The following is a 19,733-nucleotide window of genomic DNA, read 5'->3' on the forward strand; positions in this document are numbered from 1 at the left end:
CGAGCCCTGGTCCGGGAAGATCCCGCAAGCCGCGGAGCAACTAAGCCCGTACGCCACAACTACTGAGCCTGTGCTATAGAGCCCGCAAGCCACAACTACTGAGCCCGTGTGCCACAACTACTGAAGCCCACGCGCTCTAGGGCCTGTGCCTCGCAACAAGAGAAGCCACCGCATTGAGAAGCACATGCATCGCAACGAAGAGTAGCCCCCGCTCTCTGCAACGAGAGAAAGCCCGCACACAGCAACGAGGACCGAACGCAGCCAAAAATAAATAAATAAATAAATTTTAAAAAATAAATAAACATTCTTTATTTCCAAGATTTCTGATCAGTTGTTTCTTATACCAAATCCCTGTTCTTGAGTTGTGTGTGGGAGGGGGGTCAGTCCCTCTTTGATCTCACTGGTGATAAAACAAATGCTCATTTTAAAGCCTGTTAGGATGTTATCGTTATACTTTCTTCAAGTAGAAATTCTCCCACTTGTTGGGCTGCTGGCCATTCTTTACGGCACTGGATTTTCTCATGCATTTTATAATTTTTGAGTGTCCCTCATGGGTGATAGTTTTTGCTTTTCTCTCTCCCTGCAGGGCCGTTGTTCTGTAAGGGCACACAGGGCTGTAAATGCAGACGCGAACCTTTCATTAACTCTCTGGGCTCTCATACAGTGGGGATATCCTTACTCTGGTGCTGAGTGGTGGGAGCCTAGTTGCCAGTCACAGGTGTCTGAGTCCTACACTGCCACAGACAAACATCCTGCTTCCAACTGCAATCCCAGGAGGTGGGGGCATCTTTTCACCCTTTATTCCTAGGAAGGGAAGCCCAACTCTAGACCCCGGCTATGCAGAGGGAGCCTGGCTCCAGTCCTGACACCTGTGGGGCACGTCTGATCCCTGTCCCTTGTGGGAATCAGTCCTGGCCTTGTCCCACTGCTCACCGCAGCAGCCAGCCACGTACCACTTCAGCCCTTACTCATAGCTGCCAGTTTCTGCTCCCTTCCCAAGAATTACCTTCTTAGAGGAGTTGCATAATTTTAAGTTAAACCATTTACTTTACTGTATGAGTGACAGTCTGTGTGCACACACTCCCTCCACCTCTACCGCCCGAGTCCTCAGCACCGTCTACCAGAGCTGGGCCATTGTGTTCCTAGAAGCTGGCACGGAGGGAGGAACACACTGGGATGACTCAGGGCAGGGGCGGGAGGCTCAAGGAGAAACCATGAAGGAAACTTAAGAGTGTGATCATCCTGGAGGAGATGAAACTCTAAATGGTCACAGGTACCTGGAGTCAGACTTGTGGCCAGCCGGTCATTCTGGAGAGTCAGCTCCACGGAGGAGGCTCACGGTCCTGAAACCAGGACCTTGGGGACCCAGGGTCCAAGACCACCCCCGAAACCCAGGCTACAATACCCCAGTCTTTAGCAGAATGGGCCACCCTCCCCCATACGGGCACCCTGTGCCAGGGAAGCCAGCGTCTAGCTCTGGCCGGTGAAGTGGGGAGACAGGCTGCTGGGGTTGTGGGTGGAATGTGAACGAGCAGTGCCAGGGGCCCCAAATCTGTAGTGGCCCAGAGTCGAGGCTTTGCCAAGGCACAGCTCACCCCCTTCATGGGCCCAGTCGCTTCCTTCTCACTGCAAGGGGGTCCACAGAGGACCAGAGTGGGAGCCTCTCCAAGGTATCCCAAAAACTACTATAAGGCCTATCTCTGTCACCCAAGGATTTTGAGATGATCACCGCTGACCAAGGACTGGACCAGAACCTGGGCCCAGAAGATCAGGCCTGGGCCTTCCCCACCCCTCCAGCCTCAACATGTTCAGCCCAACACAGGGCTTACTCATATTAAACATCACTTCTGCAGCTGCCCTGTCTTGGGGCCCAAACCCAGAGTATCCCAAATATTCAGGAGGTTTCTGCCATACACAGGGGTCTGCTTGTTTCTATTTCCAGACATTAAAAAAATTCAAAATAACATATATATGTAGAGATACAGCAAGCCCACAGAGTTGTTGCTGGCTCTACCCCAACTCAGCACGGTGGGGACCACTCAGGAGACAAGGAGCCGACCTCACAGCATGGGGAGGGGTGGGGTTCAGACTGCTAGGCAGGGAGTCACTGTTCTGAGGCCAAACTGGAGGTGACGGCAAGCCCAGCCCCTACCCTTGCCCAAGACCATCCTCCTATAGGACAGGCCTGAAAGGTGGGCGGCGAGGGGATAGGGCATGCCTCAGTCGGAGTCACCAGCCTCTTGTTCGGTGGTGGTGGCCGCCACTGCAGAGGCCAGGTTGTCCTCCTGGCCCTTCAGCCTCTCACCTGGAAGGGTGGCAGATAGGAGGAGTGGAGAGGGGCCGTGTGCTTGCGCCACCACCCAGAGGGCCGGGAACCCTGCCTTACCAGGCCCCGCACTTACGGATCAGCTCGGCGATGGCCCTCTGGGTCCGCTTTTCTAGCTTCTCCAGCTTCTTGGCTACATCTCTCTTGAGGTCCCTGGAGCAGGGAGGTGGGAGGAGGCCGGAGGCTGAAGGCTGGCCTGGTGTGGCCTTGGGGCCTTCCCCTCCCACAGCCCCTCCGGCATCAGGAATCACACTCGGGTGCCTGAGGCCAGGATGCGCCTCCCTCTCTCTTTCTGTGTCCTCCAAACCCAGCATCAGCCGTCCCTGCCAGTCCCAGTGAGGCGGGGACTAGCACCACAGACCCACCCAACACAGGGGCCCGAGTCAAGGTGTACAGGGTAGATGGCTCTTAGGGTCCTCTCTTTGTCTGTTCCCCTTGGTCTCCAGCAGCCAGTGACTTGCCCCGGCCCGCTGGGGGTCCTGCTCCTCCTTCGACCACACGTTCACCCTCACCACCAGGAGCTTCCAGAAGTGCACACACAGCCTATTCCCCCTGGCTCTGGGTTTCCAAGGACACACGCCCCATGCTTTTGTTTCATCAAATTAGAACACCTTCAGCTAGTGCCGTACTTGACACAGAATTGCAAGTGAGAGGGAAATGGCTGGTACCTCTGGCCCAAGGTAAAGTGAACACACGGCCCTCTCTCACCCTCTTTCTCTGCCCAGTCACAGGGGCACCAGGAAGGATGAGCATCCCCATTTCACAGCAGAGGGAGCTGAGGCCAAAGGGAAACAGGCTAGCTGGTGGCAGAACTGGGGCAGAAACCTTCATCTGCCCTTCCCACCGTCTTGCCTCTACCCTATGGTTCCCTGCGGGCAACGGTCAGCCTTGTTCAAACGGAGCTCTCTGAGGTGGGGCGGGCCCTCATCCTTTCAGAAGGGACTTTTGGAGGGGACTGCTGAGCCCCCGCTGCCCGAGCCCCTCCCCACCCTTAGGTGTCATTCCCCGTCATGTCCCTCTCATTCTCCACTTACGTCCTTCTCGGCACTTACTTCAGACAGTAATAATCTCCTGTAGCTGTATGTCTACACTGCCTGCCTCCCGTTGCGAGGCTGGGAAAGGCCCAGCCGGAGCCCATGCCTAGCACCAAGAGTGTCCCAGTCAGTCTGCACTGGTCCTACATGGGCAACACTCACCAATCAGGCTTCCGGGGTGCGAGGTTGGCCAGGTCCTGGGGAGGGAGGAGACACATGTCAGGGCTGGAAGGGCTTAGCCCCAAGGGAAGTAGGAGACAGGGGACAGAGGTAGGAAAAGGGGAGAAAAGGGAGGAGGAAGGAGGGGGCTGAGGGGAAACAGGGAGGTAGAAAGGGAATAAAGAAGTGACGAGAAGGAAGGATGTGTGAAGAGAGCAGGTGGGAAGGAGAAAAGGACCCACAGAAGGAGCAAGGGAGGACGGCGACACCCCCAGGCACTCACCACTTCCTCAATGATGGGCTCTGGCTTGGCGGCCTCCAGCTGCTCCTTCACCTTCTCTTCCACTAGAGGGCGCAAGACAACAACAGAGGCAGGTCGGAAAGGAGCCACCACTCTCCCAGATATGGCAAACTGCAGCCGCAGGTCCCTGGGAGAGTCTGGGATTTCTTGCCCCGCCTCTCCCCTTGGCCCCTAACTACCTAGAGGTGAGATCCTGCAAAGGCAGCTCTGGAGGAAGGGCTTGGGTTTCTCAGGATGAAGGCAGTCCGGGGATGAAGGAGGGCCAGCAGGCGGCAGGCAGCCAGCTAGAGTAGACGGAGCCCAGACCTCTAGCCAGGAAGCATGCGTGCTTCTCTTAGTCCCAGGATCCCCAGCTGGGAAATGAGACAGTTGCCTGGATATATCCAAAGTATGGTTTTGGGAAGGGCCTTGAGGACTGGCTTTTCCCATACCCTCCTGGGGCTCCTGGGCTCTGAGGATGTGCCCTGGGGATGGCCAGGGCACAGGTGGCTTTTCTTCCCATCCCACTCTTAGATCTGTGCTCCCAAGACCAGGGGGGCAGCCACCTCGAGGAGTCCTGCCCACGTGTACCTCCCGGCTCCACCCAGCTGCCAACAGCACAACGGGCCTCTGGGTGGCCTGACCAGGAGGGCCCTGCCCCTGCGGGGACAGATGTCAAGAACAACAAATTTGGGCTCCACGGGCTTCCTCTAACCCCCCTCACCATTGTCCCGGGTCTCCTCATGGCCCCTCTGCCCTGCCTCACCTCCCTCGACACAGGTGCTGACCCTGAGACATGGGACCAGTTCCCCGTCCCTGTCCTCTGTCCTGCCTTACTCTCCCCACCATGCCACTGCCTCACCATGGCGAGGCCCAAACCATGAAGCAGATCACCTGGGAAGTGTGTGAATCTCAGGGCCGAAGGAGATGGGGAGGCAGACTGGAGTCTGGCTGAATGGGCAACACTTTACTCTTTTATAAGATAAATGTATCTATTAATTTATTACTCATATAATTAAAAATTGATAAAAACAAAGAATAAAAAACATGGCCAGGGATCTGCATGATAAGAAGCAGCATCTCCAGCGTGGATGGCTCTGGACAGGCTGCAGCTGGCCAGATGCTCCGGCTGCTGTGCTGCTCCCCACACCGTGGTGTGACTGGGCAGCCTCTGGGCCAGGCCCTTCATCCCACCAGTGAGAACACCTCTGCCCATCCTTTGTGCTCTGGCACTGCCACGCCCCAAGCTGGGCGGGTGTCTGCCTGCCCACTGCTCTCCAAGGACCTAGATGGTCAGCCCCTCTTCAGCGTCTCTCACTCTGACCCTCCAAGGGCCCGCAGCACCCATCACCCTGCCCCTGCTGTCCAAGGGCCCCAGGGCCACTTCCACTTCTCAGCCCAGAGAGGTCCTCTGAGGGGATATGGCCTCTTCCCTCACAGGTCTCTGGAAGGCCTCCTAGGCAGGGCGTGAGCAGGGCAGAGCAGGCACAACAGGCCGCTTCAGTGCCCAGACTGCTTCTAGTTGCGCATCTGCCACGAGATGGTGACGGAGGGTCCTGGAGGCCCAACTTCCAGCCCTGGCACTGTCAGTTATTCTCCAAGAGAGGGTGACACCTGCCAAGGTGGAGGCAACCAACAGCGCCATGGAGCAGAGGTGGAGACGCAGCCCACCTACCTGCGATTGGCTTGGCCTGGGGCACCCTTCTCCTCTTCAGGTCCTCATCCTCTGGGACATAGTTCCGCAGCCTGAGTTCCCTAAAGGGCAGAGAGAACAAGCAGAGAGAAAGTAAGGTATAACACGGTCTCATTCACCTTATACACTTGCAGGTTGGCATGTGATGAAGCCATAGGAGCTGGCTACTTCCTGACTCTCCTCTGGTCTCTCTGGAGATGACCTGGGGAAGGGAGACAGCGCAGGAACAGAAGCTTCGTTGTGACAGGCTCCCTTCTCTGAGCCCCAGCCTCCTCATCTTCCAGTTAGCAGCCGGGCTGGGCGCTCTCCCAAAGCCCCACCTGCACAGTAGGTTCTCATCAAGAGCTGGGGTCGGGGTGCACAGAGAGCATTCACTGGATGTCTCTCCAGCATTATCTCCATTTGACAGTTACGGGAACCGGGGGTCACGGAGACTGCACCATTTTTATAGGGTCCTACAGCAGTGGTCGCAGCATCTGAGACAAGGCAAGGTGGGACTCCAAGCCAGGGCCAGAGCTACTCCTAAAAGAGAAAGCCAGTGGTCACCCACGGGTTCCCCAAGCCCCACCTGCTCCTCAGAGCCTTCGTGCCCTGGAGCCTCAGCTACTGGTGGCAAGGGTCTGGTGTGCTGGGAGTGGCCAGCAAGGGCCGAGGGAACGGGCATGACAGTGTGCAAGGCTGGGAAAGCCACAACGCACCTGGACAGCCACAAGAAGTTCCCATACCTCGCCCCCGCGAGGGGGTTTTAAAATCTACCAGCGCAGATCCCACGACCTCTATGAAGGGGGAGCGGCCACAAGGAGCCAGAATGGCACACTGGGAGTGACCGGCGACCGTGGTGTTGTTTTCCTCTCATCGCAGTCTCCTCGGGCAGGGCTGGCTGTACCGAGTGCTCACTGGAGGCCTCCCTGGCTCAGCAGCTCATCAAACCCCGACTCCCACACACAGCAGCCTGCCCGCAGGACGGGCCCTTGGCTAACTCCACAGGGTGGCAAAGAGAGAGTTCCTGGGGGCTGCTGCTTAATAAAGGCAAGACAGAGACACTGGGACAGACCATCTAGGCCCTGGGGGAGGCAGCAGTGGCTTCCCCACCCTGTCAGCCAGATGGGACTGGGATGTGGGTCCTCTTTCTTCCCCACTACCTCTTCTGAGCCCTCTCAGGACTGCTGGCGCCTCAGAAGTCCTGGGAACATTTTCCCAACAGGAGGCCTCCTGTGGTCTGTCATCTACGGAACCCTCTGTCTGTGCCAGGGAAATGTGTGGCTGATTTCTCCAGCCCCTGGGCCTAATGCCAGGTCACTAAGGCACTGGGAGAGAAAGTGGGGCATGACAGGTACATTGACTTTCGTTTATAACAGGGTGGGGAGAAAAGCGGAAGAGAAACTGGGTGTGGGAAGAAAACTGTGGGGATTAGTGAGAATAAAAAAAAACTGTCACTCTCAGAAACTGGCTCCAGGGTCTTGTCAGAAATCAGAGAGAGGAGAGTCCGGGGGCAGCTGTACCCAGAGCTCAGAGCTCACAGCAGTAACAACGAGCACGCACACCTCCAGCACGCCCTGCTGCCCAGGCTTCAGAAGACTCGCCGGGATGAGGGCGGACACAGCAGGAGACAGGGAGGGGCCAGAAGCAAGAGGAAAGAGCAGCAGCCACCCCCAGCACCCCCGGCAGCCCCGCCGGCCACTGTCCCCTGTTCTCCCCTAGAGCTGAGCACTGGTCAAGCAGTCAAGAACACCTGGGTCCCAGTCACTGTGCAATTGCCCCATTCTGGGCTCCGATTTTCACATCTGTAAACAAGAAGGCTATGCTGGGTGTGTCGAGCTCTGTCAAGCTAGGTTCAAGTCCTTTCCTGGTTCAGTCTGTTGAGGGATAATGAAGAGACTGACCCTCACTAACGTCCAGTTAACTGCTCCTCCCACCCCACCCCCGTTACCACCAAATGGCAAAAGTCTCTGGAGAGGTCATGGGGCACTGGGTTCTGCTCTGGGGCCTGGCCTTTATAACAAAGGAACAAGGTTTAATTCCCTCCTTCTGCAAACTTAAAAAAATCTGTGTGTTGGTGAATTACCACGGCAACAAGGACCTGAGGGGCTGCAATCACAGAAAGAAGGGAAGTGCAACAAGGTGAGCCTGGCTTTGGGCATTACTTGCCCCTTAAAGCATTTATTTGCCTTTTTACAAGCAGAAGCTGAAAAGCCGAGAGACCAAGCAGAGCTTCCTGCAATCTCATGAGGCTGAAGAGACAAAAATTTGTGTTCAGTGAGAGGAAGCCTCTTCATCAGTCCTGAAAGGGTAGGTCAGGGTATCCATGCCTGCCAAAAGCTGGAATAAACTCCTTCTGGGGGAAAATAAACTATTCAAAATCCCAAATTATCTCTGGAACTTTTCATATGCAATATCCAGATTTCAACCAAAGCCAAGAGAAAAAAATAAAGGTAACAGAAATACACTCACAGGAGATCTAGATACTGGAATATAATATCAGAAATGAAATGTAAGTTAATTGAAATTATTAAAAGTTCAGGAAGGTATACCACAAGATCAAGAACTTTAGCAGAGATATCTGAATTTCAGAAACTGTAAAAATCAATCAAATGGAAATTCTACAAGTGAAAATAGAATCAAAATTAATAAATCAATAAATGGGTTCAACAGCAGTGTGGATACTGCTAAAGAAAGGATTAGTGAACTGTAAGATAAGCCAGAAAATATCCAGGCTGAGGGACAGAAGTAAAAAGTTGAAAAGTACAGAAAATAACTTAAGAAACATATGGAACATGATGAAAAGATCTAACATACATGTAATTAGAGTCCCAAAAACAATATTTAAAGAGATAATGAGTGAAAAATTTACAGAATTAATTAAAAACACCAAGCCATAGATTAAAGAAACTCTATGAACTCCAAAGAAAAGCATAACTAGGCAAATCACTGTCAAACTACTTAACACCAAAGACAAATTCTTAAATTAGACAAAGACACCCAAATTTAAAAGGAGAAACTGAAAATGACAGCTGATTTTTCAACAGAAGCCATGAAAATCGTAAGACAATGGAGAGATACATGGGAAGGGCCGAAAGTAAATAAAATGCCACACCAGAATTATAAAGCTAGGTTAAACAGCTTTCAAAGGAAGACTTTTCCAGATAAAGAAAAGTTGGGAAAATTAGTCATCAGAGGATCTGTTCTTTAAGAAATACTAAAGGGAATGCTTTAGACTGAAGGAAAATGATCTCATATGGAAGCATGGAACTCAGGAAGGAATGAAATGCATTCCTTGAAAAGCATGAAAGAGTAAATATGTGGGTAAATTTAAATAAATATTGACTGTATAAAACAGTAATAATGACTTGTGGGATTTCAAATATAGCAACAACAGTACACAAGACAGGAAGAGAGGCAAATGGCCTTAAAGTGTTCTGAGGTCGTGGCACTGTATGGGAAATGGTAAAATGTGACTTGTTATGACTTTGATAAGTTAAGGATGTATGTTGTATCCCTGTGGAAACCACTAAAAGGGAAAAGAGTATATTATTAGCAAGATAACAGGAAGGAAATGGAAAGATTAAAAACAAAAAATCCAAAAGAAGACGAGACTTGAGACACAACAGGAAAGCCAAGAAACAAACGGTAAGACAAGAGGGTCACGAGGTGGGCCCAGGCTGCCGTCCTGGGGGCTTCCCCCTTCAGTGACTGGAACTGCCACAGCTCTTGGAGACTGGGTGGGATGTGACTGCACTCATCGGCAGGCACTGGCATCTGGAATTCACCCTTCTGGAGGCCACTAGAGCCAAACGCTGGTTCTGCTATCCCCATTTTAGAACGAGGAAGCTGCTCGGGGGAGAGGGTACAAGAGCCTTGGCCTTCCAACAGTGTGACCTGGGTTCAAATCGAGCTTTGAAGCTTTTGAGACAGGATGGAAAGGGTCATGCTTTCATTGGCTTCCATATGGAAATCAAAGGTATCATTTCTCATGAGGCTGTAGGTGACACAGACTGTGGACATCAACACTGCACAGAGTGGTGTCCTGCAGAGCAAAGGTCAAATCGCCCAGGAGTGCTACCTTCCCACTCCACACTGCTGCCCCAAACCCTGAGAGCTCTCTAACTGCTAGGATGGGAATACGGCAGACTGTCCCAAAATGGGACGGTCAACCCTCCAAAGTCCAGAGAGTAACCCTTGAGTGCCGGTGGGAACGAGCAGCCCAGAAGACACACACATGGCCTCCCAAGCCTTCTCAAAATACTGCCCAAGCAGATCGAAAGTGGTCCTCGTGTGGCCCACAGGGTGGCAGGGACGCGCCTGGTTCTGCACATTGCACATCAAGTGGCAGGGCTGGCCAGGACATACCCCAGCAGTTGAGGCCCAGCCAAAGAACAGCCTACTACCTGCCTCTCCAGTATGTCTGATCTCCATGAACTTGGCAGCATTGTTACTAGTTAAGTCCAGGAGCCTGGCTTCTTATCTTACTGCTTATCTCTACAGCCCTTTCTGCTCAGCACTGGGTGTGAAATCGACCTGGACTGAAACCTTCTGGATAAGGGAAGAAGACAGATTCCAACTGCATGGGCTCTTCCTATGCCTGAGGCAATGCCCAAACACTGAGGAAATGTGAGCCGATCCCCAGCTCTCCAGGAGCCAAAGGCAGAGATGGTGGAGAGAGCCAGGCCAGAGGAGAACCAGGAGCCTTTCAGACTCCCCCGGTCTAAGGCTGCAAAACAGGAGAGTCCTGTGCTAAGGTGCTCTGGAGGACACAGGCATTAAGAGATCCCTCCTGGAGCTAACCCTCTCCTAGCGGGGAGAGTGCATCATGCAAACCCTGGTTATGTGCCCTTTGGCCCATATGAACAACAGAACGCCACATGACCAAAGGGACAAGGAAGATGCTTTTTATGAACTTTTGTGTAATGAATGTCAAGATGTACTGTCAAATAGACATGAGCGAGGTGAGAAACAGTAGTATGGCAGTATAGTGTGCTATCACGTGTGTAAAAACAAGCATGTGTATGGGGGGGGATATATCAGAATATTTGAATATCTGTGCACAGTTCACCTCTGAAAGGAGCCAAGCAGCTGGCCCTCAAGGTGGTCTTGCAACTAGGAGGCTGGGAGTAAAGGAAGATTTTTTTCCCCTGTGTGTCTTTTAACACCTTTTGCATTATGAACCATGAATCCTTTACATACTCAAAAAATAAAATAAAATATATATAAAATACATAAAGATACACGCAGATATTACACGGATCATTATATAACCACTGAAAATAATGTCTGCAAAGGATTGTTCTGAACATATAACAGAAATTTAACAGATAGAAAACAACAACCAAACGTTGACAATGAGGGACTTCCCTGGTGGCACAGTGGTTAAGAATCCACCTACCAGTGCAGGGGACATGGGTTCGAGCCCTGGTCTGGGAAGATCCCACATGCTGCGGAGCAACTAAGCCCGTGCGCCACAACTACTGAACCTGTGCTCTAGAGCCCGTGAGCCACGACTACTGGGCCCATGTGCCACAACTAGTGAAGCCCGCACGCCTAGAGCCTGTGCTCCGCAATGAAGAGAAGCCACCGCGATGAGAAGCCGCGCACCACAATGAGGAGTAGCCCCCACTCGCTGCAGCTAGAGAAAGCCTGCACGCAGCAACAAAGACCCAATGCAGCCAAAAATAAAATTAATTAATTAATTTTTTAAAAAGTTGACAATGATTATCTAAGAGTGATTTTTCACTTGGTTATTTTGAATGTGCCAAGCGCTAGTTAAGTCAGGCCCCTGCCCAGCTGGAGCTGCCATCGCATCTGAGCCGCGTGGTCTGCACCCACTCTCACCCAAGACTCTACAGAGCCCAGCCCAGCTTCTCTAAATTTACAAGCTGAGGGGCTTCCCTGGTGGCACAGTGGTTGGGAATCCGCCTGCCAATGCAGGGGACATGGGTTCAAGCCCTGGTCCGGGAAGATCCCACATGCTGCAGAGCAACTAAGCCCGTGCACCACAACTACTGAGCCTGCGCTCTAGAGCCCACGAGCCACAACTACTGGGCCCACGTGCGCCTAGAGCCTGTGCTCCGCAACAAGAGAAGCCACCGCAATGAGAAGCCCGCGCACCGCAACGAAGAGTAGCCCCCCCACTTGCCACAATCAGAGAAAAGCCCGTACGTCGCAACGAAGACCCAACGCAGCCACAAACAATAAATACATAAAATAAAATAAATAAATTTTTAAATAAATAAATAAATAAACTTACAGGCTTAGCTTTGCCCCCAATCCACCTGAAAATGTATAGCTGCTGGGCACTTAAAGAAGTAGAAACAGCTGATATGCCAAAACTCAAGGACTGAAAAATTAATTATGGCACTCTCAAAGAAACACAAGGCAGCCATTGAGAATTTTATAGAAGCATATTTATCAAAAGATGATCAAGATATGGTATGTGAAAAAGGTTACAAAACAGAAGGATATTCACAGATACAGGCTAATAGGATTTACTAAATTTCCGACAATTGAAAACATCTTTAAGTACTTTCAATACCAATTTAAATTTAAAAAGAGGCGTGGAGTAAAGGTTTATGGCAGCTAAGCTGAATCCCAAAGGGCCCACAAGATGAGAACTGAAGTGGCCACACTGGCTGTCGGGGCCCAGGCGGTGGCGGGGCCCGGAGCCTGCACGGTTCACTGCCCCCCACTCTCCTGGGGCCCGATCTATCCCTCAGACCACTCTGGGGGCCGCCCTGGGCTGCAGAATGCCGGCTGCAGGCTGCGCAAGAGAAACACTCTCTCTCCACCGCATAGCTGTCGGCAGCCCTGATGTCCGCCCCTCCAGCCCCAGCCAAGAGGACACATGGGACAAAGGCCGCAGCACTAAGAGTGAAGGCGGTGCAACGGAACCAGGCCTGGCCTGCCTGGGAGCTCGCACGCAGAGGACGGGAAGGGCTCCGTGTCCCCATCTGTGACACGACAGCTGGATGAGCTCAGCTGTTCTCCACCCTGCCTGCACACCAGACAGGGATGGTGGAGGGGTCCCAGTGTCGCTCCCCTCCCTCTCAGCTGGGAGATCTTAGACGAGTCACTTCACTTGTGTGAACTGTGGTTTCCTCACCTCACGGTGGACCACAACCTTCCCCCAGAACAGGTTTAACGAGAAGGGCTTTCGAGGCACTGGAGATCACAACATACAAGATGAAGACTGTTTTCCATGTAGAAAGGCCCCAGCCGTGCTCCCACTCTCCCCCTACATGAAGGGAAGCACCTGGCCCGGTCACACATCGAGTCGGCTTCCCACGACACCACATTCCTTACACCAGTTCTCTCTTGATTCACTCTTCCACGTTCCTGCGCCTAGTCCCGAGCAACAGGATCAGGAAGAGCAGGGCGGCCGCAGGTCTCTGTGCTGCTGCCTCAGCACGAGTCATGGAGCCACAGCCCAGCCCCTCTATCCAGGGCCGCGACATTCCGGCCTGGAGCGGGAGTGAGGTAACTCAGCAAGTGGGGGCAGGGCCGCTCTGAGCATCACCGCGAGAGCAGAGCCATGTCTGCCGAATCAAGCTGACGTCATGGGTCTGCAAGCACGCCCTGGTGCAAAGCCACCATCCTGGGGACCCAACCGGCAGGTGAGAGAAGGCCTGGCATTTGCCAGCCTAAAGGGCTTGGGCACTGGGACAAGGCTGGGCCGGGCCTCAGCTGGGGTGGGACCTTTCTCCACATGGAGTTGGAGAACCGGTTTTCCATCCCTGAGGAAGGAAGGTTCGTGGCCTAGTTCCTTCTCTGGTACGTGACGCTCACCCAGGGTGTCCCTGAATGGTGACGGCTCTGGCTGGGTGCAGACCTCAATCCTAAGCCAAGGGGAGGTGACGGCTGTGGGAGCTGAGGGTTTGGGGCTTGCTTGTTCAGGCACTTAAGACACGCTCCCCCGCTCCATGCCCAACAGAGTGTGCAACACCGGCCCTCTCCTCCCACCTGGCAGGGTGGCCACGACTGTTGGCCACAAACCCTACCCTAGACATACCTCCACGGCATACACCAGCCAACCTGCCATCAGGAGAAGTGACTGAGGGCTTACAAAAAACAACAGCAACTGACATAAATGCCCCTTTTTGTGTCCAGGTTTCCAGGGCTGCCGTATCACATCTTATCTAGGCAGCAAGCAGGGGGCTGTGTTAGAGATGAGTCATGGGCGCCCCTGCAGTTAACCACGAGGGAAGGTTGGCTGGGAGAGGGCAAATCCAGACCAGAGGAGAAGCAGGGGTCCTTCTGGGGGTGGGAACTTGTCTTTCCTTCCCACAGAGCCTGGCCTACGCTAGTCGACCTTTGGAGGACTGACTCCCACTCAACGGGGATTTGGTTGTAGGGGAATGCGGTAGGATTTATCCTGAAGAGAGTAATAAAAATATAAAAAATTTTTAAAGGAATTCTGATCCATAGATTCCATGCAATACCAATCAAAACTCCAGCAAACTTTTATTTATTTATTTTTTATTTTATTCTTTTTTGTATTCGTTTATCTTTACTTTTAATAAGTAGGCAACAATACAAACACGTACACTTGAATGATGCCTACGTTCTGAAATTTTAAGAGGAACTGACATGAGACAGTCCATCCCTTCCACACTCCTTGAAATACCCATGCACGGGGCCACTAAGGAATGGGTTAGGATGAAGGGAGGGGCACCGTCTCCGGAAAGCCACCCCTTCCTCTCCTGGTTTCCACAACACATCATTGACCTCCTCTGTCACTCTTTACTCTCAGTCACCTTTAGCAAGCTTTTAAAATAGATATTAACAAGCTGATTCTAAAATTTATAAGGAAAGCCAAAGGAACTAAAACAGCCACGACTCTAAAAAGGTCTCCTTGGACAGATGGGTAGGAGCACGGGCAGAGAGGAAGGTGGGTGATTCCCCAGCATGGCTGGTGAGGGGTGAGGTCCTGGGGTGCCTGCCTCCAGTCCTGCTGGATTTTCCCATTTCCTCGGCCACAACCCCTGGCCCCGCACTGTATCTGGTTAGACAACTGAATCTGCAAAATGACCCAAGGCTCCAGCCAGTAATCAAAAACCTAAGAACAAACCAGAAGAAAACCAAAGGGTGTCTCAGCAGTTACCACAGAATGGGGGAAACTGTGCAGGCACCCACCCCCAAGCCCCCAAGTCTGCAGTCACTTGGCAAAAGAGCTATGACCTGGCCTTCGTCTCTGTCATCAGAGAGGGCCGCATGCTGCGCTGGGGGGGGCCAAGGCCCAACAAGACACCACAGAGCCCAGTGCTAGGGTGACAAGGGTCCCTGCACCACCACTGGGCATCACCAGCCTCTCAGCACAGAGCTGTCGCCTTCTGTGATAACAAGTGAGATGGCAAGGACCCTGCAGGGCTGCTGTGAGGAAGGCGTGAACACACTTTGTAAAGTGTTAAGTCACACGTGCACAGACACACACGAGCCCCCGTGGACTTGAAAAACCCCTATCTCATCTGAGATCAGCTCCTGAACAAGAAGGCAGAGATGAGGCGCCTGCACCTGGGGAGGGCTCCACTCACACTGGTGAAGGAAACAGCAGGCTGTGGCATCAGGAAGGCCTGCTTCCGAGTGCTGGTCCAGCCTCCTCTGGGGAGCACCCCTCCCCACCTGCTGCACCCCCTCAAAGCACAGCCCACCGAGATAAGCTTTCTCAGGGCATCAAGATCTACTCCCCCAAGTGAGCAGGCGCCCAGGCTGCTGGCTCAGACAGAGCTTTACACACCAGGGAGAGTCTGGACCTGATTCTGCAGGTGCTGTAGAACCATGTCACCCAAAGTGTTTTAGGACAAGAGTGAGGGGACATAATATGAGGGTCTGGAATAAAAGGCTGGTGGCTAAGAGTCAGAAAGCCAGTGGGGGAAAGGGTGCAGAGAAGGTTCCAACTGTAAGACTGTCCTGTCTGAACAAGGCAGCCATGGGGTGGAGAGGAAGGAACGGGGTAGAGACTGAATGCAGAGTTGGGAGGATGTGGAAGCCAACAGGTACTGGAGGAGAGCGCAGGGCAGAGAGCTGCGTGTGGGGCATTACCTGTGCTTCTCGCCTTCCTCCTCCCCTTCTCTGAGCTGCTTGGTCTTTGGCTCCCCATCTTCCTTGTCCTGCAAAGGAAGGGAGAAAACCAGCTGCTCAAATGAACACTCCTCCTTCCAGGAGCCAGACAGCCTGGCCAGGACCAGCTTGGCATTCCAGCCTCCAAGCGGGGAACATGCCTGCTGCAACCGACGGGGCACAACGCTGGAGACACGATTCCCACCCCTCAACTCCCTCAGCAGAATTTAAAACCCATGACCCTGGGCTTCCCTGGTGGCGCAGTGGTTGAGAATCCGCCTGCCAATGCAGGGGACACGGGTTCGAGCCCTGGTCTGGGAAGATCCCACATGCCGCAGAGCAACTAAGCCTGTGCGCCACAACTACTAAGCCCACGAGCCACAAATGCTGAAGCCCACACGCCACAACTACTGAGCCCACGTGCCTAGAGCCCGTGCTCTGCAACAAGAGAAGCCACCGCAATGAGAAGCCCGCGCACCACAACGAAGAGTAGCCCCCACTTGCTGCAACTAGAGAAAGCCTGTGCACAGCAAAGAAGACCCAACGCAGCCAAAAATAAATAAATTAAATAAATTAAAAAAACAAAACAAAACAAAACAAAACCCATGATCCCAGCCCAGGCCCAGACCAGGGTGGCCCTCAGACAACACTAGCAGGAAGAGCTGGAAGGTCTTAGGTGGTGAGAGATGATGCTGGTCAGTGCCGCAGAGGGCCCATGCTGGCAGGTCACCAGCCACCCTCATGCATCGGGAAAGATGGGGCAAAGAGCAGTCACCAGCAACGAGAGCAGCACAAAAGCTCAGGCCTCCTGACCGCCACCCCCCGCCTTCCAGGCCAGAGGCCTCTCCAGAAACACCTATTTGGTTCCCTTTAGGAGCAGCATAACTCAAATTAGGACCAGCTTGTAACAAGTTCACTCCTGCAACGTATTCAGGGGCACGGAGGGAAGGGGAATTAGTTTGCAGTTTCCATGGGAAAAATTCCTAAATCTGGTTATCTTCCTCTTCCTCCCTTCCCCACCTCTTTGTAAGTCTAGAGAAGCCATGTTCATCTCAACCCTGACAGAGTATGCTTGCTCTCCAGGTGCGCCGAGGACCCAGCAGAAGGACACCCCTATGCTGCTTCCACCTGCAGCGGGAAACAACTTCCTGGGCTTTCTTCCTTACCATGTGACCACTGCAGTTGGATCAGACCTGCCTGCAGACAAACGAACATGGAGGGCGTGCACTGGGTGTGCTCTCGCGTGCGCCCACGCCCCCAGTGTCTGTCCTGAGAAAATCTGGGACAGAGCCCTGCCTGGGGTCTCCCTGCGTGCCAGGGCTGGCCCTCCAGAGGGGATCAATGTGCCCCTGATAACTGGCCATGACCTGCCTTTGACTTGCTGGAGCTTGTTCCGAGGAGACATTTGGAAGCCCCTGCCATGGGGGACCTGCTGCAATGGAGAAAAGAACGTATAAATTATAAGTAAAATAGCTGCTTGTACCACCTCTCCTAGAGGTTTGTTTATGTTACTGACAACGGCCTCCCCGAGAGTGGCATTCGCATTATGAGTCACTTCCTGCCGGTGTTCGTCGTGGAGACCCTGGAAACCACCAGACTGCGCCATTCGTTGGCCACACACCTACGGGCAAGGAGACCACCCAAACCAGGCTTGGAGTCCTGGACCAGAGAAAGGTTTCTGTGATGTGAATAGAGCAAGATGTTCCCCTGGCTCTCTCAACCCAGGGCAGCTCAGTCTCCTGGGGATGAGGCAGCAGGAACGACAACAGCTACATGAGTGAGGTCAACATGGGTCTGTGGGGTGGGTAGGGGGCTTCCTACCTTCCTACTAAGGGGTGGGCAGAATTTGGGTGTTACAGGATGGGGAGACAGGAGCAGGAAGGGCACTCCCAGAGGGGAGCAAGCTTGAGCAAAGGCGGGGTGTGGTCTGAAGAACACACAGGTGGTTGGAGCAGCAGTCAGGGCACAGGTGAATGCAGGTAAGGTTGTCAAGGGGTGGGGCCGATCACAGAGGGCTCTGGCCAGTGTTCTAGGGCAACGGGAGCAGAGCTGCTGGAGGAAGGACCAGAGGCCTTTCCCAAGAGCCTGCTGACAGGCTGGGCAGGGAGGCCCTGGGGCAGAAGCATTTGTTTGGTGATGGCCAAAGAGATAAGGGGAGCAGGCGTACAAACGCTCAACTGAGAAACAAGTTAAAGCTCCCCACGTGGCTCCCAGGCTGCATGCACCTCTCCCTGACAAATGCTAGTGATTACATTAAGCCAGAAGCCAGGACATTGGAACTAAAAGCTCCTTCCTAATTGCCAGGCAGTGGACTCCCTGATGGCCAGAGGTCCTGCAGCAGGGGAAGAAGGTGGCAGACACCTCCCCTTGGTGAGAAAGGACAGAGGTGGAAGAGCAGCAAAGGCTCAGCTTTCCCCCGAAGTGGGCTGATGGGCAAGCCCACAGGAAGGCTTCTTTCCATGAGGGCCCTGTTAACCTGGGCCAGCTGGAGGTAGAGGTTGGGGACCGTGGAAACAGCCTTTGGGAGCGACTCCTTTGCAAACACCATGCCCGTTCACAGCCCCTGAGCAAGGGCAAACTCAGCGGCACAGCTGCCACCACCCTCCTGGGGTCCCGGAGACACTCAAGTGTCTCGGCAAAGGCCAAGTTATTCATTAATAAATGAGAAAACACTCAATGATCTAAATGACATTTTAAAAACATGCCCCACAGTCTGGTGGGCCATGCAGACTGCTGAGGTTAAGGAAGACCCCAGCCTGGGATGCTGTGCAAGAGCAGGGGCTCAAGAATGGTACCCATATGTGCATGGAGCGGGAGCCAGTAAACAAATGAACAGGCCACATAAGTGCCGGGATGAGGCGCGCTCCAGGCTGCCCACTCAAAGGCAACTCAGGTAGCACGGTGAGCATCTTTGAGCAGGGAAATGGCTTTGGGGCAACCCTGGCCTAGGTCACAAGGCAGGACTTGCACTGCTTGGGACAGTGGTAGGAGGCACTGACCAGTTTCATGGCCCACCCAGCCTGAGAGACTCGAAGGCCCTCAGAACTGGAGGGCTCACAGGACCACCGCCTCCGAGTCCTCAATTCAACCCATGGGGGAAGCTGGCAAATGACCGCCACGGAAAGGAAAGATTTTCCCAAGGTCACAGAATCTGTCAGTGGTAGCTGGGGTTCTGGACCAAGGTCCTCCTGAACTCTTGCATTCTTGCCAAGGAGACGGCAGAGGCCCTTAGTTTCTAAAACCAGCTCTGAACCCAGTCACCTCTCGCATGCTCTCCTCACAGTTCAGATTTGGCCACGTGCATTCAGACCAGTCACAGCCAGCCTGGGCCTAGGTCTAAGCCCTGGAGGACACCCACGGGAGTGCAGGCAGGGCCCGAGGTGCACAGCATCCCAGGGAATCTAGAGACATCTCACCCACCCCCAGACCCTTAAATGTAACTCGTCGCCTAGCCCTGCCTACACACACCATTCCCCAATCTCCCGCCTTTCTCCCTCCTTCCAACCCCATGTTCTATCCCACCCCCATAGGTCCCCACCACAGCCAAGCCCATAGCTATTCCCCCCACCCTTGCCTGCCGCCAGCTACCCCCTACACTCTGGAGAACACAGCAGCCTGCTGCACCCTCCTCCTCCTCTTTCTAACCCATCTCCCCTACATCTCTCTCCACCTTATCCATCCACATGGACGGAGGGTGTCCTCTGCTCAAAGCTCTCCTTGGTCCCCATACCCTCAGGAACAGCATTCTCCTCAAGGTGCAGCCTCTCAAGGCCTCAGCACTCTCCCTGTAGCCCATCCATACTGGCCTCGTCCAGAATACCCTGACACCGGACCCTCTGTCCCAAATCCTGATCTGTCCATTCTGATCACCCCTAACAAAGCCCACCCTCTGGCCAGTTCTGGACTCCAGCTCAAAGGCTACCTCCTCAAGGCAGCCTTCTGAGGTTCCCAGGCAACGGGCTCCGTCACTCCTCTGGGCCCAAGACACAGGCCTGTGGTCATTCCTACTCATAATCAGGCCTGTGTGTCCCTTCCTCAAGTCCCTCTCAGTGTGGGGACATCTCCTAGAGCTGGCATAGCCATGAGCCTGGACTACATCACCTTCATTAACTCTGTGCTAACTTAACTACTACTCTCTCCACCAACTCCAGAAGAGCCCAATTCTTAGAACACTGGTGGCTGGAGGGCAGGAAA

At 53.5% G+C, this 19,733-nt stretch overlaps 1 protein-coding gene across 5 annotated transcripts in view; it reads right to left on the reverse strand.

Annotated features, from left to right (window-relative positions):
* The window catches only part of CCDC12 (coiled-coil domain containing 12), a 51,162-nt gene that overhangs the window by 2,530 nt on the left and 28,899 nt on the right, over window positions 1-19,733 (reverse strand). For 2 of the 5 annotated variants that reach the window (XM_082414700.1, XM_082414701.1), the window contains exons 2-7: window positions 15,522-15,589; window positions 5,475-5,554; window positions 4,000-4,173; window positions 3,803-3,864; window positions 3,523-3,557; window positions 2,403-2,479 (exon numbers count right to left, since the gene is read on the reverse strand). In XM_082414700.1, the coding sequence (XP_082270826.1) occupies window positions 2,403-2,479; window positions 3,523-3,557; window positions 3,803-3,864; window positions 4,000-4,173; window positions 5,475-5,554; window positions 15,522-15,589 (496 nt within the window). Of the gene's footprint in view, window positions 1-280; window positions 401-1,913; window positions 2,306-2,402; window positions 2,480-3,522; window positions 3,558-3,802; window positions 3,865-3,999; window positions 4,174-5,474; window positions 5,555-15,521; window positions 15,590-19,733 lie in introns of those variants that run through there. The other 3 variants (XM_082414702.1, XM_082414699.1, XM_082414703.1) reach the window with 3 other exon arrangements.

Source organism: Balaenoptera physalus (genome assembly GCF_965194825.1).
Source record: "Balaenoptera physalus genome assembly, chromosome: 11".
NCBI lineage: Eukaryota > Metazoa > Chordata > Mammalia > Artiodactyla > Balaenopteridae > Balaenoptera > Balaenoptera physalus.